At 37.8% G+C, this 25,308-nt stretch overlaps 1 protein-coding gene across 5 annotated transcripts in view; it reads left to right on the top strand.

Moving 5' to 3' along the window:
* The window catches only part of epha8 (eph receptor A8), a 148,702-nt gene that overhangs the window by 89,289 nt on the left and 34,105 nt on the right, over positions 1-25,308 (top strand). For all 5 annotated transcript variants that reach the window (XM_024269905.2, XM_024269903.2, XM_024269906.2 and 2 more), the window contains exons 7-8: positions 22,080-22,235; positions 22,725-23,144. In XM_024269905.2, the coding sequence (XP_024125673.1) occupies positions 22,080-22,235; positions 22,725-23,144 (576 nt within the window). The remainder of the gene's footprint in view (positions 1-22,079; positions 22,236-22,724; positions 23,145-25,308) is intronic.

The following is a 25,308-nucleotide window of genomic DNA, read 5'->3' as shown; positions in this document are numbered from 1 at the left end:
TCAAACTGTCTTTTGTGGTTATGTTTCAAATCCTATTTTTTTAAAATTTTTTTAGTTAAGTAGTTTTTCATTATATTGCACACAAATTCCAAATTAACCCTAAAACCGTACCACAAATCTCCAGGTCTATTTTCACTCTCTCCCACTAGCTCACAGCCCCTCAAAACCCCAACCTGACATTACAGGTGCAAGAGCAATATTGAAGCTATGCAGCTGTACAGTTTTGAGCCTGGTGTTAGCTCGGACGAGGAAAATAAAGATGTTCATGGATCTGTTTATCTGGATGCATCAGAATGGAGCCGAACAGTGAGCTTGTGGCCCTCTGTTTGTATTTTTTACGTTACAAATACAATCTTTGTCAAACAGCATTTTATGTCTGATCCTGATTCACAACAATTTGAATAAAGAAATACTCAGAACTGCAATTTTAAGCTTCATTTTCTTTATGTGTGTCCTCTATTAGTAGGAAAAATGTCACGAGAACATGTTAAAAAGACAAAAAAATAACATTTTCATCAGCGTAGGTCAGTCATAGACAAAAACAAGCTTTAAACATGCCTACATGTAGTGTCGCTTTTCATTGCTCGCGTCCTGCTAACCAGCAAACTTACACCTTCAACACGCCTGGAACCGATGATAGCCTTATCCACCTCACCGTGTGAGCAAAGTAGGTCACTGACAGGGGAAGAAACGCACACTGCATTCCGGAGACACGACAAGGACAAGCTCTCACCTCCGATCCTCAAGACCCCCATCCTGCATCCTTCCTCTTTTCCTTCTCAACACCCCCCCTCTTCCATGATTGTGATTATCAGGCCTCTGCAGGCCTTGATGATGAGCTGAATCAGGCGAAGTTTAAGCATCGTAGCATGCAGGTTACGCCGGAGAGGAAACCCCTGTGCAGCTGATACAGTGCCCAGAGAAGTGTAAAAGGTACATGGGGTCTTATAAACGCTTTTAAAGCAGTCATCAGGTTTTAGGGGAAGTATACCTTGACTTGATACTCCTGTATGACTGAAACTCAAACCATAGCCTAAACCTGCAACCTTCAACACTTAAAGAGCCATTCGGCGGATTTCTCACCAACTACAGCCCAGTAGGAGCCACAAAGTCTTATTTCACCCTTTAGAAAATAAAACACTGATTTATATTAATGTCATTGTTACTATTTTGATTAGCATAAATGAACCGTTGAGGGTTTTTTTTCTACATTAATAAAGTATAAAGAGAAAATAACTGTTTTTTCTAAACAGATTACAACCTTTGATAAAGGTTTACATGATCATCTCTCTGCAGCAAATGTAGTGGAAGTATAATCTCAGGAGTGAAAAAAATGCACAATTTATTTTAACGTTTTTGTCAATTGATAAACTGATCAAATATTCTGTACTGTATTTATCAGACCATGAGGCACTCTGAAATCCTTCAAAGTCCGCCTTATAATCCAGCGTACAACATGTATGGATTCTGGCTGTGCGTACTGACCTCCAATTTGAATTTCTGCGGTACATGGTGTACAAAAATCTGTTTAAAATGTTTCAGTACGACTTTGGTAAGCTAAAAAGCTGCATTGTTTGATTGATTATTGGAGCATTATGGGTAATGTGGTCGTGGACCTGCAGGAGGGATACTTACTGTGGATTAACTGTTTGTGAATGAGTTGAATACAGTTAGACTTTTCTGACTTCTGTTTTTGTTTAATGCACCTTTTTAGATAAAAAATACACAACTTCTCCAAAAAAAAAAAAAAAAAAAAAAACATTTTATTTTCATCAAGCAGAGAACCACATGTGGTTCCAAAGCCTGAGGTTGCAGACCCTGATCTAAATTCTAACCTGAACTCTCCGTGCTTTCCAAACCTACAATCCCACTGTACTCAGAAACTCGCATTTAAGCGACCAAGATTTTAAGTTTTTTTTTTCACGCCTTGCGCACAAAACGTGTGACCATTGAACCAGTTGAACTTTAACCAATCAGGGACATGGAATTGGTAGTCCATCAGATTTGGTAGTCCACAGAGGTGCCAACTGTTTGAAAACTGATCATGAAGTAGAATTTAACATCTGTGGTTTGTTCCAGTCTGCAATCATATGATACAGAGTTTTGCGTGTATCAGAAAAGAGACGTGAAAAAAAAGCCTTGAGTAAAACTTGTAAAATTTACACATCTTCAACTTTTTGCAGTCTAATGAAACTATGGGTGCATGTGCTAGTATCAGGTAGTGATAGACAGTCCAGTGTGAACACCTAATGCTAAAATTATGTTAAAAAAATGGCTGTGTGGTGTGTTTTTGGAGCATCATTCTCTTGGTGTGTGTACGTAAAAATCCAAGTCCCTGGTTGGTCGAAGTTGTATTGGTTTAACTTTTAGTGCACATTTAATGATTGTGTATTTCATATATAGAGCCAGAGAACAGGCTTTCAGAATGTGAAAGCCTCAAATGTGCATATGTGTGTTTTTGCACAGACTTTTCTATGGAAGTGGTTGCTTGAATGTACGTTTCCAAGCCTGGTGTGAACGTAGCATAAGAGTTTTTGCCTGACTATGTGCCGCCATATTTAGCTCTTGTGCTGCTTTCAGATTTGTGCATCAAATTTGCATCAACCGACTCTCCTTCACTGTGTGGGGAATTTGCTGTCCAAAAATATGTTCCGCCCCGGCTGCGTGTGGGAGGAGCTGAACCTCGATGTTTTAACCCTGATCGCTACGTGGAGCGGTGTCTGCGTTGATCTCATTTACAATGCCTGGAAAAAACGGATGATGTTCAAAGATCAGATTTATGTATTTTGAAGAATTCTAAAAAAGAATCAATAACCGCATCTCCATGTTTGGGTTTATGAGATCTTTCACAGATTCTGTCGGTACAGTGAGCTTTACTCTTGCTGTGTCTGGATGACGGCCGCTTCCACGTCCTTCCGTCTGGTTCTGACCCAGTTTGAAGGCTTACTCTCCCGCATTACCCAGAAAGTTAAGAATAAAAACAAGAATAGAATTAGGGGACCTTTTAGATTATTGTCTCTATGAAAATAAAAAATTATCATAAAGTTCAGGAGACTCGAGCCGGCAGTCTCCCCACCCCGCAGCAGCTATCTGTCTCCCGGCGTTGAGAGCGAGCGAGCTCCGCTGGCACCCACGAAGGCTCTCTGTGGGGTGTGATAGGCTGGCATCCTAGTGGGTTGAGAAAATGGATGGAAGTTCAGGACAAAAAATGCTTGATTAGTATTTTACCAACTTATCGATTCACTGAAAACGTCACATAACCAAAGCTGAATCCCTGATTGGCAAACACAGCAACCTCGCCAAAATTCAGATATTTGAATTCTTGCTGCGCCACTCAAATCACGCTCCTGTTAGACCACCGCACCCATCTCTCAAATTGCACTGCAGGACCCGAGATGACATCTGTACCATTGAGCTAACACTAAAACTGGCCATCTCTGCTGTGTGAATCGCATTCAGTGTGAGTATAAAGTGACCAATCAGAGAGCAAATCACACCTATAGCCTTTTTTCCCATCGTTTTTCTTACTTTGTTTTGGATTTAAAGGTTATAAGCCAGTTTTGTACTAACATGCTTTTTAACATATCTCGACAAAATTAGAATGTGTAATGCTGCAACTGTACAATGAAAAAGGACCTTAACGTAGATTTCACGTATTTGTCAGTTTGCATAAAAAGCACTTGCATACATCTTTTATTTAGAAGCATTACAAGACAAACTCGACATTTTCCACTGATTGATTAGGAAAAAGTAACCAACCCAATCGTTTCTGTAGGGGCTTGAAGAACGTGTTCCCACATGTCAGGCTGAAAGTTTGCCAATAAAATACAAACAATCCTGAGCAGCAGTTGGCAGAGCTTGACAAGCTGCTAATAGAAAAATCTCAATCAGTCCAAATTAGGATATTCAGCACTGAAAGACTTTCCTAATAAGCTCACTATGTTTATGCTGTGGACACACAAAGCAACTAATAACTGCCAAAGAGCCAAAACCAAAAACCCAACACAACAGCCAGCACAGCTGCAGCAGCTGCATGCTGCGCGCTGGGAAACAACGCATCGACAACACGTGTGCTAATGGACAAACATGTGTGGGTTTCCAGCTGTGTGGCTCTCATTAAGCATCCTTACATGTGTTTGTTAGGTTTTGTGTTGGCAGTGAGGGATTTGTGAGTTCTGCGCCAGCACTAATTAGTCATTTTGCACGTGTGCTTGGTTCTCCATGGTGGACAATATCGGATCACGCGTTGGTCAGTATCTGGCAGCAATGAAAGGTGGGAAAAAAGGAGAAAGGGATGAAGAAAAAAGACAAGAGAAGAGTGCACAGACAGAAAAAAAGTAACATGGAAGAGGTCAAGAGCTCAGGGAGCAGAGGTGGAAAGGTAAGCAAAACTAGACAAAAAAAGAGAAAGAGAAGAAAATTTAACATAATAATTGTGAGGAAACATAAAAAAATGACATTGTAGAGATGAGGGTCACTCATGAAGTTTTCATCTACCAATGTTTCACTTTTAAAACCCTTTTTACATATAATTTATAAAAAGGGAGAAAAAGTGCGAACAAATCACATCAACAAATCACTTTACTCAAAAATAGATAAAACAAATAATCAAAAGCAACATTACATTTTAGAAATCAAAATAAAATTCCATAAAAACCAAAACGTAAAGAAAAAAAAATCAGGAAAACAAATACTATATTTTCATTATTATTCGATTTTTTTGGATTAGATTAGAAACGGTTTATATCAAGCAATCAAGAAGAAAAAAAAATAATACATTGGCAAAACAATCAATCAACAGAAGTTCACATCCATAAAGACGCTTCAAACACAGGATAACTAGATATTAAGAGATTGGCTGAAAGGGAATGGGAGGAAGCAAACTTATATAATCCCACCCCGACTCAACCTTACCACTTCCTTTATGTGTATTATCATTATCTGGTTTTTCACTATGGAAAATAATGACACTTTTTGAAGAAGAGGGAAAGAAGAATTATGTATTGTCTGAGCTGTGGTGAAGAAATGATTGAGCAATTATCAAACTTTAGCAGTGGGTGTGGCCAGAAATGTAAGGAAATATTGTCTGTTGGAAGATATGACAAATAACTTCCTGTTGAAAAGGTAAATTAACATCATCATCCTATCAGTGATGTCCCATAATAGCTCATTTTCCAGTTCCTTATTTTGTTTCTTTTTCAACATTTCATTTTAATTTCTGAAAATTTATTTTGTTTTCAAAGACATTTCCTTTTTATTTTCTTTTTCTTTTGTTTAATTTGATTTTTTTTTCAATCATGCTTTGGTTTCAGGAATTTTGTTTTGATTTTTTTTTTTTTAGCTATAATGTGTTTTACTTATAATAATTACTCAACTATTATTGTAAAAAAGAAATCATTAACACAAACTTCTTTGAGCATTGCAAAAATAACAAAATACTTATTTTTATGTTAAATCTTAAGCCCCTCAAATTATTTTTTACACCCCTGTACTGTGTGCACCAGACTATTTAGGCTGTATGGGAGGAGGAAATTCTTAATTTTTGGAAATATCAATAACAATTCATTAAATGGATGAGTTATGAGTTGCCACCTCTCCGGAGTCTTCCGGTCCCCAAATAAAATGTTCTAGCTCCGCCACTGCTTTCAGGACCACAGCAGATGAATGAGTGGTTCCCTTGAACACATGTCATCAGCAAAAAGAGAGCACAAAAATTACAAAAATAAATGAACACAAGGGTGAAATCACAGGTGAAAACAGGAAATTGGAGGTTGGATGAGACTGTGCAGCGATCAAGACAGAAGAAAATGTCAGCATAAGTTGCATTAAAAGGCTAAAAAAGATAAGAAAACAAATGCAAAAGAACACATAAAATGTAAGAAGGGAAAAGAAAGATGAAGGAAGCTGCGAAACAGGAAAAAAAAAATGGCTTTGTTAAATATTTTAACTCTGTTAAGCTGTCGTGGAGTCGTGCGTCTGTGTGTGTGTTCAGGAAAGTGTGATAACAGAATGAATCGTATCTCAGCCAGACACAGCGCTGTTGTGTCACTCAAACTTTCCTCCAATCTTTATTGTGATTGGTCAAAGCCCTATCTGCACACCAGGTGCAGAGGGCTACACACACACAATCTATGAAAAACACAAATCATCTCATGTGCTGCACATATAAATGCTTAATTTAGAAAAATATATAATAAAAAAAAAGCGTACAGAGACACACAAAACAGTCGAGGCGCTGGGTAAATTATTGATTGAGTGTGTGCTGCCCTCAGCCCCCCACAGCCACCCGTGTCCCCTTCCAGTGTCTAAGAGCCATTAGAGCTGACAGTAAAGAGACAGACAGCATGATAGGAGATCACTGAGGAGCCGGCAGCGTCTGTCTGAAGGGACTGCGGGACTTCTTCAAATGATTTTCTGCCCGAGCTTCTTGTTGAGTTAAACTGATGTGCACGCGGGGCGCTGTCATTTACTTCTGCCTCTTTCCGGCCTCCGCTGGAGGCCCACAACTTTGCGGACTGTTGAATGTATGAGCGTGTGTCAGGAATACTCATGGTGCTGCTAATTCTAAAGCAGGGGCCACTTAAGACATCATTTCCCTCATTTCTCTGTGTTGGTGAACTCCAGAGAGAAATGAAGCTGCAGTGACAAAGAAGTGACAGAAGTTTGTAGACAAACTTGAACTTTCTGGTCCTAAGCAGAACCACAGTGATTTTACCACAACCACTACCTTTTCCTTCCTATCAAATATAGTTAGATCAGCTTATTTTGTCTTTCTTTGCCTAAACATAATTAAAATAAATCATTAACAAAATACATTTTAGTGCCTCAGTGGTAAAAAAAAATATATATATATATATTTATATGTTTGAAACAAAGCTTTGAAGTTAATTTTTTTTTCAGTCATTAAAATGAATCTAAAAGTTAAGAAAAACAAACTGCAAGTTAAAAACATATTTTCTTTCTAAGACTTTGTTTATCTATGTTTTCAATATTCTCTTAATAACTACATTTCCGATTTATTAATTTTTTTAACTACAAAAATAATTAAATACAATTTATTGCAATGTATTATACTTAGATTTCTACATTTTCCTAAAAAAATAAATGTTACTGCAAAAAACACTATTTTATGAAATGTTACATAAACGATTGATTTTAGAACATGAACATGAAGACTTTTCTTTTTAGCAAATTTGTTGCAATTCTACATTTGCACATTTTATCAATCATTAAAGCCTTCTCATCCATTTCACATTTAATTATACTACTCTTTCTTTGTTTTTTTTACTCGTCTGAATCCATTACGACTGATATATTCCTGGATGCAGCCTCAAAGCCAATTATTTTGATAATAATATTAAAAAGTAAATTCATTTTAGATTTATTATAATTTTTTGTAAGTAGATCGTGTTTTTTCAGTTTAAAAACCTTGGTTAATGTTTATTTTTTCTTCTTTCTTTAAGACATACAAATGAAATGCATCTCAGGACTCCTGTCTCGCATATTTTTAAATACTTTGGTGAATTGGAGCAATTATTAAAAATCAGAAACATTCAGAAACAGGAGTTTGTTGTATTAGCTCAAATTTTAAATGTTTTGTTTACATATTGATATTGAAATTTAGTTCCTATCTGTGTGGTTTCCAATCTAGTTGGCTCCAAAGAAGTACAGCTCTTTTATCTCTTCATTGTGGCTCTTTGGCTTTACAGAAAATGCTAACAATATAAACATTTACATTTTGTCATTTATTTTTATATTTTTTAACTGCTCTGAAAAATTTATTTTTTTTGTAAACATTGCTGACATTACACTACCACTCAATCTGAATAAGTTTAAGCTAACCAAAAGTTTAAATTAATCATCCTATCTTGTGTAGTTGTTGTCCATTGGCAAAGTTTGTAAAGTATGATTGCAAATAAATCTACTCTGTCAGGATCTTATTTAAAACAGGATGTATTTTATTTTGAAAGGAACTGTGTGTAGATGTGTGGACTTGTGTAGTGTGCTGAAAATGTTAGTGTCATGTGATATTCTACATGAACGGAATACAACAATAAATAAACATAAAGATGCAGCTGTCAAAAGTAATATATTAGATACATAACACGGTTATAATTAAATTATTGCAAATACGATATATGTAAAAAATGAATGGTTTAATGGCCACAAAATATTAATATTAATTACAATATTAATTAAATATAAATAAATATAAGTAAAATTATTTTTTCTGAACAGTGAGGTGGGACTTTGTGGCTCTTGCCGGGTTTTTGTTCATGCAGAGCATGAGAGGTTTATGGAGCTTTTAAATCATAACTCCATATTTGGTGACGAGTAATGTTTCAAACGTGAAATCGCTTAAGTTGGGCGCTGATGGCCGTCACAGCTTAACATATTCGGGTCACCGCATAAACTGGGGTTTTCCATCAAAAGAGAGCCGCTCATCACTGCCATGATAAAACTGTTTCACCACTAAAAAGATTTATATCGATTCAGGAAGACAGACCTATTTTAGCAAAGTAGGTTTTGATCGGCTGAAAGATTGTCTTAAACAAGAAAAACAGTCGACAAATGTTTCATTTATTAAATAGAAGACTTGAAAGGTGAGACACAGAATTCATCTCAGCATGTTCTCTGCATCTGCTGACATTGGCTTGATGATCTGCGGTTAATGACAGGAAATCCTGTTATCCCTCGGGGACACATTATTGACCGTCCCCCCGTGCAGACTCACACAGACATCGATCATTATAATTTTTTTCTGTCCTTCGGTGATGGATATATTTTGACTGAACCTGCCTGCTAGACTGGCTGTGACCATATTAGCACAGTGTGACTCCGTTCAGCTCCCCCCCTCGCACACTTTGTCCTTTTCAAATATATAAATAATCAAAGGCAGTTGATTAATTTCCCCTCTGAGGCCTCGCAGCGATTGGTAATGTCGGGAAAAGAGGAAAGTTTAGCCCCCCCCCCCCTCCCGCTGCCTCTCCCCTCGCGTTTGCATTTCCGACGCACATGCTTCACACCGTCTGATCTCCTCAATCTGCTGCTAATACGCCTTTTAAAGCACCAGTCTCTTCTGAAACCCAGCTTTTTTTTTCTCCAGCTCCCCTCTCCCCTTGACCCCCTTCTCCCTGCCTCCATCAGACACAGTTTAATGGTGACAGCCATTCAATCGGATAATTAACATCCGTTTAACGCTCATTAACCGGGATGTATTTGTCTCGTTTGATTTGTAATTACCAGGCATTTTCCGCAGGAAAACACTGTGGTAATGCTCCCTTTGTGATGGCTTCATTGATGCAACTGATTCGAACTCAGCAGGGAAGTCAACAGGGAGGCCGAAGAGGCTGGGGTGTGAGGGGATGCTGCTGCCCACACTCAGCAGTTGTCCCAGTCGTCTCAAACATCTGTGGATATTTGGATGAACTTATGTTCAATAAATCAGCAAATAAGCTCACTAACATTTATGTTTACAGAAGTAATAAAACTAGTTCTGTAAGTATAGCTGTCACCGCCATTGGCGTTTTTTACATTTACCGTATTTTCCATTGACTGGATTATGAGTTGCACAGCCAATGAATGGTCCATAAGGCCAATAAGGCATAATAAGACTATGGTCACATATCCCAAAATTCCAACCTAGGTGGCCACGAGGCGGCACTTGTAATTAGAGGTAGCAGTAGTATTTTTACACACCGCATGGTGGCCACGGAAGTCTTTAGAGAAACAAAAATATTATGGTGACTGGACATTTTTTTTCTAAAAGTGGATGTTGGTCATTGGTTGCCCGGGCACATAGGTTGTCGGTGGCAGTTCAGTGACAGGCGGACTTGACGCCATTATGAAATTGGTTAATAGCTAGGCAGCCACAGGGTGGTAATGGCTGGATGTCTCTGGACGGCAACCCTCCATATCAACTGACACTGGTGGTCAACCACCCAGTAGCTTGGGAGTACTATATAAACAGTGAGCCATTTTGCACACCTGACAGCCGCTGTCTACATTCATGATTACGCCAATGATTTTCAGAAAAATTAGGTGGCATGAAATCTTGAGGATTCCGCAGATTCCTCCCCATCATGATAGTTGTATTTGTGACCATAAGTGAGACAAAAGAGTCGCAGATAAGTCTGTCAGTCAGTCAGAGTTTATTTATTGCATACACAGTAACTCCAGAACTTGTTTTTAACCATACTACACGTTATAACATGATAAATATGAGCTGCGTTAGCATTTTCACAATGCCCGTATTGTCTTGTTTGCAACACGTAAAAACCAAACTGATGCAGCTAAAAAAAAAGACTTGACTCCACTAACTCCACTAACTCTCAAAATTGTTATTAACAGGTAAAAAAACAGTCCGTATCCGCTACAAGTTAGCCGTGTTAGCATATTTACAATAACACCCAACCTTGTTTGGAATCCGTAAAAAGGACATTTTGACAGGGCCGTGTACCTTTCAAAATGCTAGAATTGATCCATATACAGTATAAACACTCTGGAGTATAAGATGCACTGTCTTTTTTTGGAAAAAAACAAAACCAAACAAAAAAAAAAAAACTAGTTTTTAAGTATGCCTTACGCTAATCCTGCATCCAGCCCAGCTCCAGTGTGGACTCCGGAGTGGACTAGTTACGGCAGATAACTCACCTTGGATACAGAACAGATGTGGAACCTGCTGCGTCTACAGGTTCTGCTGCAGACCTCATGAGACTCCAAACTCACGTCGGTTTACGTGATAACCCACAATTCATAGGAAGTACTGTTAAACTAACCTTTCTGCCGTGATTTTGAATTATATTCACAACACTTTTGTTCTGCGTAACTCATCTTCATACAATGGATAAGCACAGAACTTTTATTAATACTTAAAGTGCATATTTGACTGTGTTACGCGTATTGTGCAACAAGTAGGAGAGACAGGTTGGTTGTCACAATAACGTAATGTTTATAACGCAGTGAAAACAGCGAGTACAGCAGAAAATTGGGGTTATTTTGAATAATATACTAGATGTATTTTATACTTACTCGCATGATATCCGGTTTAGGTTAGTAGTTGGTTGGTAATAGCCCCAACTTCACAAAAACATGTTCCGGTTCAGCTCTGGCATCTAGCAAAAAATTTGAAACCAACTAAACAAATTCGGAGAACTGGAGGGACTGGATGCAGAGTGAGTGCCTCTCGCACTTTTCAAAACTTTTTAAGGAAAGACTGTGGCTTTGGCACCAAAACCAGACCAGATTCAGTCTGAGCCCGGGAATTTTACTGCATAAAATATGGTAACCATTGTGGGCCAGGTAAGATCAGCTGGGATAATTTCTTTTTCTGTTTTTGATCAAGTAAAAAAAAAAAAAAACAGGAAAACACAAACGTAGCAACAACTAAAGAGGAAAAAACTAAACTTAGAAGGACTTATCAACAAATAAACACTCAGATGAGGAACATCATTTGATTATTTTGGGTTTGAAAGAAGACATAAAATAACTAAAAAGATTTTGCACATTCCACAGCACTGGGGAAACCTTTTCTTTTTTGATGTGCAGCAAAGACATTCCAAAAACCTTGAGAAGCAGGGCGGCTTTATCAGTTTCCTTTTCAGAAGAATTCCTCCTGGTTCCAACAATATCTGGTTACCACGGTGATGTGGGACCATCCTACTTTCTTTGACTTTATCAAAGACTGTTGTGAGCTTTGTACCAAGCGGCTCTTCTTTCTGACCCAGACAGGGACATCTTCTGTGTGCTCTGGGTTCAGAAATTGAATTCTACGTATTCATCAGTTCCTTCCAAACTTTAATCATTGAAAAGCCTCCTTTTTTTTTTTAATTGCTCAGATATAATTTGCTTATTTTTCTGGATGAATTGAAGAAATATGAGTTGGAGGGAGCAATCCATTTGTTCTTATGTATTAAAGATACAAAAATCAACCTAAAAACTGACAGAGACAAAGTAACAGAATTCAGACTGCTTAGGAAATTGTTCAAGATGAAGAACTAAACTGCAAAAAACTTTTTTCTTCATGAATCAGATCTCACCAGAAACCTCTGAGAAAGGATGTCCTCATGTACCATTGTACCAAAATGAAGCTTTATAATGAATAAAAAATTGGGTATCACGAGTTACAGCTCATTGAGCTTTACATGACTTGCCGCTGACCTAAGCTGGAGACGTATCCCACCTTTGCCCAAAAGATGTTGGATAGGCTCCAGGAGTCCATTGAGCCTGAAAGGGATTAAGTCAGTTTAGACATTGGATGGATGGATGGAAAAACATCTCTCAGATCATTTCTCAGTCTCAAAGCATGAAAAAGTGTATGGTTGCTTTTAAATGTGTGCCCTGTGTTTAGCCTTAGCTGATACTGTGATGACAGTGGTTCACTCTTTTGGTTTTATTAACTTTTGATTTTAATAAACATTTTATTTCCCTTGGCAGTCGACTCCTTAACCAAGATAAATCTGACTTTTTACAGAAGCAGATGACCCAGGTGACTCCCTATAGAAAGACAGGATAAAAATGTTTTCATACTTTAATGTCCCAAAAACAATTAAGACTTTCTGTGCTGTCACTTGACTCACAAACAAATCAGCTGAACCAATCTATCTATGCTTCTTAATGGGGTCTTAACAAGCTCAATACATTTCATCCCCAAGGTTATACCTCTCTGTATATGAAGACATAATGCAGAGTAAATGAAGCTCGCCTTAGACTGAAAGGTGATGCCTTCGATTAAACACTGGGTTGCAGCCGAGCACCTGTCCAGCTGTTAGTGTCTGAACTATGCCTGCAGTGGGAAAGGACAGTGTGGATGGCGAGTGTCCCATTTCCACAGCTGATGTTATAGACACACTCATCCATCACGCAGACAGCCGCTGTGGCTTGTTTGTGGCTTCAGATCCTCCCTGGGGAACCAGGCGAGGAGCCTGCAGAGGTTTTTTTTGTAAGATTTTGGTGTGCATTCACTTCCTCTACAAGGTCGATGCTGCATCAGAGCTGGGACACCTCACAGTGCTTTATTTTTGAAGATCGTGCACAACTTATAAGTCTACCATTGTTGACGGAACAACGGGAACAAATTTAAAAATGTCAAAAATCCCTACTAAGCACTTGTCCTAGTTTCAGAGAACAAAAACAGTTTTTTTTTCCACCATTAGGGGTTAAAAATCTGACGTCCCCCTCTGCATCACAGACAGTGGGAACATTCCTCTGAAGGTTACTCAGTTAGTCTATAAAACATGAGGTTGAGATGGAGTATAAGGGTGCTTTGTCTAACTAGGCCAGGGTGTGATAATGTTCATGGAATAGAAATTCAAGGATTGTTCAACCAATATTTATTCCTGCAGTGCCAGCAAGTCCACCGAAGACCATGAAGACAAAACATTGACAAAGCAATGCTGCTTGTTTTATACTAGTTCCATCATTTATTGGGAAAACTTACTTGAACGTTTGAGTGAGAAAGCATAACCAACCACGGTCCCTCTTGCCACTCAAAGGTACATCGATGTCTATACTAGAAACCTCCTGTGGTTTCAATGCTGCTTTGACTGTACTCTAATCTAAACCTGGTTTAACTTGTTCATCTCATGTACCAAACACTTTTCATTTCCCTTTATCACTGATGAAACAGAAGATAGGGACCTTTATCTGCTTTGCGCCTTCTGGTTCTCACTAAATCATAGGCCAAACTCTAGGAAGTGACATGTTTTCTAGAAAGACTCATTTGTCTGTTAAATCCTCTGCTCTGCACCGCTGCATAACAGTGTCAGGAGGGCCATAAAAAAATAAATGGAAATAAAAAGGGTCTAGTTGTTGAAAAAAGGACAAGTCAACAACAAAGATAACTAAAAAGATGAAGAAAAATGAAAGATCTAAACCACAAGCTATTCAAAGTGCTATACTCTTGGTAGTTTTGGTTTCTTTGTTTGAGTTATTTTACACTCAGTGGATACTTCGTTAGGCAAACCTGTCAAACTTCTTCTTAACACAAATTTCTAACCATGGCAGCAACTCAATAGATCATTTTTGGGATGTGGCAAAGCAGGACATTGGTATCATGGATGTGGAGCCAAAAAAATCTCCAGCATTTGTGATGCTATCTTGTCAATATGGACCAAACTCTCTGGGGAATGTTTCCAGTACCTTTTTGAATCCATGCCATCAAGGATTAAGGCAGTTCTAAAGTTAAAAGGAGGTTCAAACCGGTAGTAGCAAGGTGTACTGAATAAAGTGGCTAGTGTGTTTGCAACATTCAAGCAGAACAGGCGGAGGGATCGAAGCTTTCAACATCTCAGCTAGGTTACATCTCCAACTTCTCCCTGAGTCTCCTCACGTGTGTCATGATGATGTGCTTTCTTCAGCTCCCTGTTATCCAAATGTATTTATTTTTCCACCTATACAGGGAATAAATCAAGGTCAGCACCCGATCCTGCACACGGCTATTAAGATTCATTGTGATGCAAATTTGCTGGTACGATTGCACTCCCATGACAGGCACTGACACGGCGGCTACCACACACACGATCACACACGAGGATGTTCACACTCTTGGTAAAATGTGTTCTCTGCAAACAGTGGAACCTAATGAAGCAGCGTCTTCATGGACTGCATCTCACTCCTCTTGTCTTCAGTTCTTTTTCTGTCTGCCTCTGATTTCAAGCACTTCATTTTAGGCAGATGCTGATTTGGCTCAGCAGAGGGTTTCTGACATTGCACTAGGTGGACTCAGCACCCTCCCACACTGCACCCTGTTATCCATTACATTTTTTGCATTAAAAGAAAAACAAACCAAAAAAATGTTGTGTGCTGGTATGTTCTTTTTGGTCTTTGTAGGATACTTGTGTAAAACAAATTTGATTCAGAAGAAAAAAAAATAACGTTGTGATCTATTGTGCAGAGGTAGAGCAGTTTATTAATGATCGGATGATCACAGGTTTGGTTCCCACCCCATGTGTCGAAGTGTCCTTGGGTAAGACACTGAACTCTGCATTGCTACTGGTGGTTACAGGTTGACACTAGAGACAGGCAGTGGAGTCATCATAGTGTGTGAATGTGTGTGTCCATGGGTGAATGGGGCTGTGACTGTAGAGGCATTGGACCTTCTAAGAAGGTAGTAAAGCACTATATAAGTATATGTCAGGGGTCTGCAACCTTTAACACTCAAACAGCCATTTGGTTTGATTTCTTCCTACTGGTGTCTTAGCCAGTAGGAGTCAGGTTTTTTTTTTACATAAATAAAATATAAAAAGATATATATTTTTCAAGATATTAAGAGTTTATACATTCACAATACTTATTTTCAAAGCAAAAGACACCACGTACTAAATGTGTGATGTCAGCAGTAATTAAAAAAAAAAAAAAAACGTAATGCTTACACAGTTTATTATCTATTTATTAGTGCATCCTAGAAATGTGTAAATCTGACAAACAAAACTTAAATTAGAAGTAACTAAGAGGTTCTTATTTTCGGACCATTTGGCACACTCAGAAACCTTGAATTTTTTTTTCAATAGTAGAAATTCCGCCTAATAATCAATTGCACCCTCAGTATGATCTCTGGTACATAGGCAAAAGAATCTGTAAAAATGTTCAACTTCGGTATACTATGTTTTATTCATCCATAGAGGCATAAAGGAGGGGTTAAAGGGCCACATGTGGCTCTGGAGCTTCAAGTTGTAGACCCCTGGTATATGCCATTACCATTCTCAGAAGTGTTGATAGTAAAAAGTCCAGTTTTAGTTAAAGTTTTTAAGTTGATGATGTACACAAACATTTGAAATGAGAAAAACTGTCACATGAATACTTTAGGAAAGTAACATCTTTCAAATGTGATGATTTCAGATTTTTCAATTATTCTCTGAAACTCAATCGCTCAGGGGTCAAACTTCAAAACCCCCTTAGGTCGCTGGCCGAACAGGATAAACAGTTATTGAACAAACTAAAACAACATTTTTTGAAACTTTTCGACTTTTAAAACCCTCATTTTCAACAAAAATATGAATAAAATAAAATAAACTTTAAAAGAGAAAAATAAACTCAAATTTCTTTACCTTTTTTTGTAATTTTAAATAAAAAAAAACCCAAAACATTAATATCCCAAAAGATTTTGCTCTCCATAAAATATATCCTGTCAAAATTATTCAAAAATGAACATGCTGCTGAACAGAACAAACAAAGCCTGGAAATAAAAATAAAAAGTGAGCTTTTCAGCAATAAAAATAATTTTGTTTTCTTTGCTCAGGTGTTTTTCTATCAGAGCTGGACTCCTGGCATCGTTTTTCAAGTATAAGTTCCTTTCTGTTTGGTGTGTGAGGTCCTGAGTTTTTTTAAACCTTTCAATGGGATGCATCACAGATCAATGTAGGGTCGTCTGGACCCCATAAGAGAGCACAAAGGTTAAGAGTCACTATGCACATTTTTTTAGTCAACTTTTGGACTCTACGTACAAAACATGCCACGATTGTGCTCATGTCAACAGTTAGACCAGTTGAACTTTGATATATCTAGGATTTGGTGTTGACATATTTGTAGTGTCCATTTAAAACACGGCTTAAAGATCGACCATAAAGGAGAAATTAATAATTACGTTTTGAGCCTGTCAGAAATTATATGACAAGTATTTCAAATATCAGAGCTGTGAAAGAAAAAGCCTGCTACAGATCTGCATCACTTCAACATTTCACACCATACGCTAAAAGTGCATTTAAATACCCACATTCAGCAGTTTTGAACCACGCCACACACGTTTGGTGAATACATAAACATGCTAAGCCTCAGAGTAAAGTTCATGACTGTTTCCAGTTCTTTAAAATACAATTAAAATAAAATAAAAAATAACCTCAAGAGAAGCATGTGTTCATTTGTTCAGATTACCGAACATCCTGGTTACATCCTTTAATCTACAGGAATGTAGGTTTTTCATTAACATACTATTTTTCATCGAGAACACTCAAAAGAAATAAAAGGTTAACATAACTGGTTTATAGACCACCTCCTCTCTTTGGTTTTGCATATTCACCCAGGGGTTCATTTTGCTCTGTTGGTACCCATGACCACCCCCACGCTTCTGCTCATACGCGCTCCTGCATTAACATAACCTTCGCAGGTCCGTGGGACTTTATGTGTACAATTCCCAGCAAAACTATCAGAGACTTCAAAGAGCGTGCTGCTTCTCTGCTTGATGAACGAGCGGCTGTGATGTTTATCTTGACCTGTTTTTCAACTTAGGCGCTTTTACAAAGAAAAAAAAACCTGAAGGGATGGAAGGATTAAGGTGGATAAGAGTGAAGAAGAAACAACTGTTTGAGATAAATATGGAAAAATAAATTGTTTTTAGTGCCTGCAGGGTGAAAAAGAGGAACACTAAGTTTATCTGGTGTTGTACATGTTGTAGAGCATAATGTTTGTTCAGTGCTTTGGACTTTATGTATCATATATATATACATATTTATACACACATTAATATAGCATTGGTGGTAAGCTAATTCTGACAGACCCACTACAATGGAAATCGTGTTTTGAGCATGATTTTGTAGCATTTTTCTGGTGATGGAGGAAAATATGAAATATTTTAAGATTAAAACTGCATTTCTGAGTATTACTTTAATCCAGTCGTATTGGATCAGGAGCAGATGAAAACCAGCCGTTTGATAAAACTCGGATTGGTGACGCTGCAACTTCCATGGTCTTTGCCAAAGTCTTTGCTGCATTTCTGATTCTTCTTTATTTTTCTTGTCTGAGCTGCCTTAAGCCTCAAACCTAAGCTCTCCGAAATTGCTCACTGTTTTTTGCTACGCTAATGTTACCATGTGGTTGTGAGGAGCTATAAGCTAGCAGGAGAGTGTACAACACAAGAATGCTAGGATTTTAACATGGAGTTAATTCCGTGCCAACGGTACCACCCACAATGTCTAAAGAGCTCCTGCTTCTCTGCAGGAAACATGTCTTAAAAAAAAGGAGACAGGCTTTTACATTTTTACTAAAAATGTCATAATCATAATTAAAAGACCACTGGAAATGATTTTACAGTAGAAGACAAAGTTGTAATGGGATTTTAAATGACAAACATTTTGTCTTAGAAATGTATGTAAAACAATTGATTTAATTTAAATTAAGATGAGTTTGTTTTTTAAAAACTTTTGACACAGATCATGTACCACCTACACACTTACTCCCAACTTATCCTTTATGGACGTATGGTATGGGTCCCCGTTGCATCACTTTGAAATTTTGGGTGTCCCCAACTTATCGTTTTTAGACGTGCTGGCTATCTAAATTTAAATCATAAGTCCCCAACCTTCAGGACATGGTAACCAGTACCTGGTTACCTGTCCACATCCCAGAATCAGACTGGCCGGTGCCCCTGATTAGCTTATGAATTTTTTCCCTGTCTGTGGCCCCATACCAAACCGATACATTGGACTGATACCAGTTCATGTCCCGGAGGTTGGGGACCCCTGGTTTAATGGGAACAGCCAGCACCTCAAAAAGCAGTGAGTTGAGGATACTCAAAACCTCAAAAAGTGACGCAGAGGGGGCCCTACTATATGTCCTTACAGTATATGACGAGTTGGGAGTGTGAATGCGTTGGTATTATAGTCATTGACTGTAGATGAGAGCTTGACCAAGTGATGTTGACGTCACCCACAAATTTCCAGCTCCAATGAAATTAAGTCAATTCAGTTGCTATTTTTTTGAGGGGCAGCTGCATTATGTCAGTGCAAGATGATGTCAGTAATCAGGGATCTGTCCGAATCAGTCTGAGTCGTTGTTTCCATGACAACCGCTCTTGCCAATAAGGAGTGAGCTTGTTAAAAGTCCACATCACTGAAAGCGGGCTCGTGAGAACCTGTCAATTCCTGAAGTACACCTGAAAATGTCTGTATCAAAAGATCATAAGATTTCTGCAAACATCTGCATCAATCCCCCTTTGTGTTTGTGCAAAAACACTTTTTGTGCAAATCTCAAACAAACTAAATCAAAATGCTCACAACTTCTTCAGGAAACCTGTTACTATTTTGTAACCACTTCCAGAAATTGACTGTGCTGCTTTGAAACTCCAGGTACACGGCAGCGAGGTCTCACAACTCATAGGAGCAAAGTGAGAACCATCGCTGTTTATTCTGGAATCAACTGGTGTTTGCAACGTTTCTGCAATGGTTACAGCTGGAAAAATACAAATCTAATTCACCATCGCTTGTAGTTGTGGTTAATTTTATGATTTATTACCGCATTGCTGTTTTCAGGTAATATTCACTGTTTTAATGCGCATGAAACATCCATTAAGTTTTTACAAGATAAATAAATCAAAAACTGAAGTTAATTAAGCTGTTTTAATGCTTGTCTTTAATTTTCTTTCATTTATTCTTTTTGTATTCTGATACTGTTGTGGTAATGCATCTTAGCTACCTGAAATGTACTTAAAAATATGTATTTGATTTAAATGTTTTACTAGATTTCTTTAGGTAAATAAAGGCATAGTTATTATAATATTAATGACAACAAATCCAATCCTGTCGTATTTGTTCAGACTCTTCAAGCTGTCATTGTTAATTTACCAACTAAAAGTTTCATTTTTCCACATTTATCTTTGATATGTGATGTTTTTTATGGCGTCAGATGAAAATATTTTTTTCCCAACATAAAGTATTAATATATTTATACCTTGTGTGGGTGTGTTTACTAAAAAATATCCTGCAATGATAGATATAAAGTAGAGAAAGAACCATACAAAATAATCAAATATGCGAGTCTGCTTGTATATATTTTGACTGTAACTTCTTACTAAACATGGAGCGACTTATTCCAACAGAAACAATGTTTCAAAGGGTTTAATTAGCATCCTTTTTAAGGTGGATAATAAAAAGGCAAACACATCCAGATCCATCCTGAGCCTTTCATCTGAGCTTTTCATCACTTTCAGCTTTTAGCATTCAGCGCTGGCTCACACTAATCTTCTGATGCTCCTTTGTGACAGTCGTCATGCAGGTCTGCTAATTAACGCACGTTTTGGTTCCATCAGCTCTGACACAAGTCAAATGAGAAACCCACAACCGGAGGCAAAGAGGCTCTCTGTATGCTCTCTGCTCTCCACCTCCACTCGTTTTTATGTCACTCCTAATGGAAAACCAAACGTGTAACTGAAAGGACAGGCAGAAATTAGCGTGTCATGGAACATTAAATGGGGAATTATAAATAATGGCGATAGAATTATGTACAAGGCAAACTAACACAAGATTTGTTATACACAGTTGTGTAAACCTTATCAGCCCACATGTAATGAAAGAACACTTTTTAAAACATATTTAAAAAAGAAAAGCAAATTTTGACTTTTTAATGAAATAAAAAAGTTTAAAAAACGTTTAAAAAAATAAATAAATAGACATATGTTTCACGTTTTCATTTCTAAATGGGTCCAACATTTTTATAGCTTTATAGAATAGTGCAAATTTGGTATTTGTTGTGTAAATATGTCCATTAGGTTGATTTAATTTCCTATTTCATTTTTTATTCAGTCTGTTATAGCATGTATCTGTCAAACACTTGTATTAACGAGATAATTTTTACATGTAGAATAGGGATGTTCATGGAACTCAATGTTCACTATAAATATGTAAAAATGTATTTTTAAATCGAATTGAAAAGCTTTAATATGTTGTGCAAAATGTTGTGCTTTCAATCGATTAAAAAAATTAATCAAATTAATCACGAATATTCACAATGTTTCACTAAGTAAACTTTAAATGACAATATAAACAATATACATTTTGAACAAAAACAGGCAGAGAGAAAATGTGTCCTTCACTTTTATTTTTAAATGTATAAATATCTCAAATATCCCAGAGGTGTAATGTGTGTGCACAAAGCACATCAATAGTAAGATAAGCAAAACTCTAAAGACAAAATGTGTCAAATTTGCAGTTCAAAGCTCAGCATGTTTTATTTTAAATGAAGAATTCACAGTAATAATTTAATTGGCTGAAGTCAGTAATTTAGTGGACAATTGAGTATTTTTTTCACTTTTGAACACTATAACTTTAAAAAAATTAGACATCTGACCCCTCATACAGTTAAGGAAGTTAGAGGTTCATGGCATTGTGTTATGCTTTATGGTTTTTATATTTTTTACTGTTTTTTGTCTAAGGCAGTGAATTCATTTATACATATTTTATTTGATTTATTGGTTTGTTTTTGCCTTAGCCTTATTTATCTCTGTAAAGCACTTTAAACCATCCCAGCCAATGGAAAGTACCAAACAAATACTAAACTGAAGCCCTAAAATGTCAATTGCTTATTGAAAATCCTAAATTGTCAGTTTTTGCTTAAGTAGAATCTCAAATTTTTGTCATAAATATATCTGAAACGGTGATTTATTGGAATTACTTTCTCTGTGGATCGTTCTGTGAACTAGTGAGTATTTACACTTCAGGTACAGGTTAAAAGGGGAGCATGAAGTTTAGCAATTTTTATCTGACAATATCAGTAATCCAGGCTGCAACTTTTTTAATATTATCTTTCCATTTCGTTTAAAATTGTAGCAGGAGAAATTAACTCATCAAGACAGCAGGGAAAGTCCTATATTTGTAAGTAAACGCACAGCATTGTGGGAAAGCATCAATTAGCCTGTGAGCAAGAGCAAACATCAGCCCGGTGTTGTCTGCTGCCGCTTTGGAAGCATTACCCCTGCCCCATTTACCATAGCAGAAGCCTATTAACCGGCTGGAAAGAGAATATATTTATCTGAGCTCCCTCCATTATTAATCACTGCAGAGTTAAAAGTGAATATGTATCAGAGGAGCTGAAAAGGGTTGAAACGGGGTCTGGATTCTGATGGTCTCACTGGGAGTATCAACAGTGCAGCCCAAATTTGAGCAGAAAGAAGTCTGACTTTCATCTCCTCTGCTCTGCAGTTTCCGCGCTCACAAGGCCTGTAATTATACATAGATTGGGTAGGGGGTGGGGGGTGTCCTGAAATGAATCCGTTTAGATGTTTGCTTCAAGAGTGTCATTCATCTGTTTGGAGCTGCTGCTTCTTTACACATCATCCTAATCTGAGCTCTGCATTGCTGTGCTCCTCCCTGCAGCCTGCGAGGTGGGTTATTACAAACCGGTGGCAGGGGATGGCCCGTGTGGCAAATGTCCTCAGCACAGCCACTCAGAGACCAGAGCTGCCATCTCCTGCCCATGTGACTCCAACTACTATCGAGCGGCAGACGACCCCCCAGCAGCTCCATGCTCCCGTAAGCACAAACACCTTCAGATGCACAAACAAACAACACAGATACACTCTTAAGCCTCGTTTCCACTTAGCGGTCCGGTCCAGAATTTTTTAGTGAACAAAATGACCCATTAAGACGAACTAGGGTTGTGAAATTTTACTTAGGTGGCGATCCGATTCAATTCATGAATCAAGCTCAATGATACACAGATTGAACCACAATTCTTACTTTTTAATATGAGCTGTGTGTATGTCTTTTACTGGATGTATTAAATTAAAATGATGAGTTTGAAATTACCATTATGTATGCTTTGATTCAGAACTTGAATCAAAATGGCAGCCATTTTTGCAAATGACCGCCATTTTGATTTTTGAAACAGAGCACAGAGCTAAGGTACATTAATGTCAAATGTGGTGCTTGTACACAAAAATACACATATTTCCCGCTGTGTGAAATAGCATCCGCCTTTAGAAACATGTCTGATGATGGCTGTTTGCTGTTTTCCTGCAGGCCCTCCATCTGCTCCTGTGAGCGTCATCTCCTCCGTCAACGGGACCTCTGTGAATTTAGAGTGGGATCGTCCTCTGGACACCGGGGGTCGCAGCGACCTGCAGTACAGCGTGCTGTGTCTGAAGTGCTCCAGGGAAGGACCCTGCGAGGACTGTGCTTCCTCTCCAGGAGGCGGAGGAGGGAAGGCAGGTGGCGGGGCGAGCATCGGAGCTGCTGGAGGTGGAGTGGTGGAGCGTTTGGGGACAGCGAGCGTGAAGTTCATTCCTCGGCAGAACGGCCTTACAGAGCCTTGGGTGACGGTGCTCAACCTGGTGGCTCACACCAACTACTCCTTCCGCATCGTGGCCACAAACGCAGTGACTCACCTGAGTAGTGAGCGCTCTCCGTACGCATCGGTAAACATCACAACAAACCAGGCAGGTAGGGTTCACAGGTGTGACTATAACTCAAGAACTTAATGGGGGTCATTTGACCCTTTACAGTGGGGCAAAAAAGTATTTGTCAAACACAGATTCTGCACTTTAAAAGATGAGATAGGTCTGGGATATTCATTATAATACACTTCAACTGTAAGAGACATAATGTAAAAGAACCTAGGAATTCCCATAGTATTATTTTTCAAAGAATTTAGTTGTACACTGGTGCAAAAATAAGTATCTGTTCAATTAAAAAAAAAGTCAATCACAAAACTTTATAATGTAACCCTGGTTGGCAATGACAATAATCAAATGTTTAATTTAAGTCTTTATTTGGTTTGCACAGACTGTAGCTGCTATTTTGGTCCATTCTTCCATTTAGCTCTTCTTAAGAGGTGTGATTTTTTTGGGGCTGTCAATGAGCAAGACTGTTTTTCAATTCCATCCACAGAATCTCTATTGGAGGTTCAGAGACTGGCTAGAACACTCCAGAACCTTGAAAGGCTTTTTGCATAACCACTCTATTTGTCAGGAATGGTGGTGTAGGAGCCAAATGCAGGAGACAAGACATGGTGGCAGAAACTTAAACATTTACTTAAAAAAACTCAAAACACAACAAAACCAGGAGAACAAACCAGTGATGTAACAGAACAGATGACCTGACATTGAGAACTGAAAACCAGACACTTAAATACACTGAGGTTGATTAACTAAATGAAAACAGCTGTGGATGATTGAACCTGAAAATGGTGGGACTGACAGGGAATATCAAAACATGACAAAACTTAAGCACGGATATTGACACTATTGTTGCCAAGGCAGTATGTTTGGGATTATTGTCATGTTTCTATCTCAGTGCTCTTACTGATGGATGGAGGTTTATTTGCCCAAAAATCCTTGAAGAAAGCATGATGCTTCCACCTCTGTGCTTCACAGTGTGTTTGATGTTCTTGGGATGAAACTCAGCATTCTTTCCCCACTAGAACTGTTTGGTATAAATTCCTCCTGAGTACATTTATACAATTCTCTCAAGAGAGTTCGTACCCCACCAGGTGAGATCTTGCATGGAGTTTAATACTTACAGTATTTTTGCTATGTGATTTTCATGATTTTTTTTTTTTTTTAACGTTGTGTCACTCACCTCACAATTGAAGTGTATGAGTCATGACCTCTCTCATTTTTTCTTAGTGGAGCAACTTACTGACTGCATAATAGTTTTTTTACCCACTGTATTTACCACACACTGCACAGTGCACTTAGAAAGCTGGAGCAAATACAACATGTTGATGTACAACATACTAATGATCAGCTATCAAACAAGAAAAAAAAACATCTTTAGATTTTTAAAAATGATGTTCACTTTTACTAATAACTAACACTCAGACTTGATTACTTGTAACAAGAGGTTATATCAGTAAATGGGGTCTGACTATGAAGAATAAGTTCAAGATTTTGAATAAACACATCATGCTCACATCTACAAGAAATACACAAACAGACAAGAAACAAGGTACTTAATATGCATTAATTTTAAAGGGTTAAAAGAAATTTTTGTCTTTCACCTTCCAGAAAATCACAGTTAGAGCCATTATACACAAATTGAGAAAATACAAACAAACAAGCTTTTCAGGAGTTCCTGGCCAGCAAAAACAAATCCAAGAACACAAACTAAAATGTATCCAAAAGAGAATCAAAGAAGCAGACCAACATGACAAGGTTATGGTCACAGTTTACAATTTGAAAGGCAGAATATGATTTTTGGACAGAAATGGATCCATGGGAGAGTTTAAGGAGACACTGCCTAGAAAAAAATACCCATGATCCATCTCATATTTTGCAAAAAAACAAAGATTGTCACTAAAACGTTTGAAAAAAAAAAAAATCTGTGGACTGAAAAAACAGAAGAAACTTTCTGGAGGGTGTGTGTCTCATTACATTGGGAGACAAACTAACAGACTATCAGTACATTAGAGTAACACATGACCATGGAGGTAGAGGTGTGATGATATGGGTTTACTTTGCATCATGAGGATTTTAAAAAGCCCAAGTAATCACATTTAGGTGCACAAGTGGCACACCAACAAGTCCTTTAATTAAATTCATTTCAATTTTATTTATATAGCCCAAAATCACAAAGGAATTTGCCTCATTGGGCTTCAAAATATAAA

Source organism: Oryzias melastigma, linkage group LG5, assembly GCF_002922805.2.
Source record: "Oryzias melastigma strain HK-1 linkage group LG5, ASM292280v2, whole genome shotgun sequence".
In the NCBI taxonomy this organism is placed as follows: domain Eukaryota; kingdom Metazoa; phylum Chordata; class Actinopteri; order Beloniformes; family Adrianichthyidae; genus Oryzias; species Oryzias melastigma.
The sequence above is the reverse complement of the archived record's forward strand: the minus strand, read 5'-3'. Positions and strand labels throughout refer to the sequence as shown.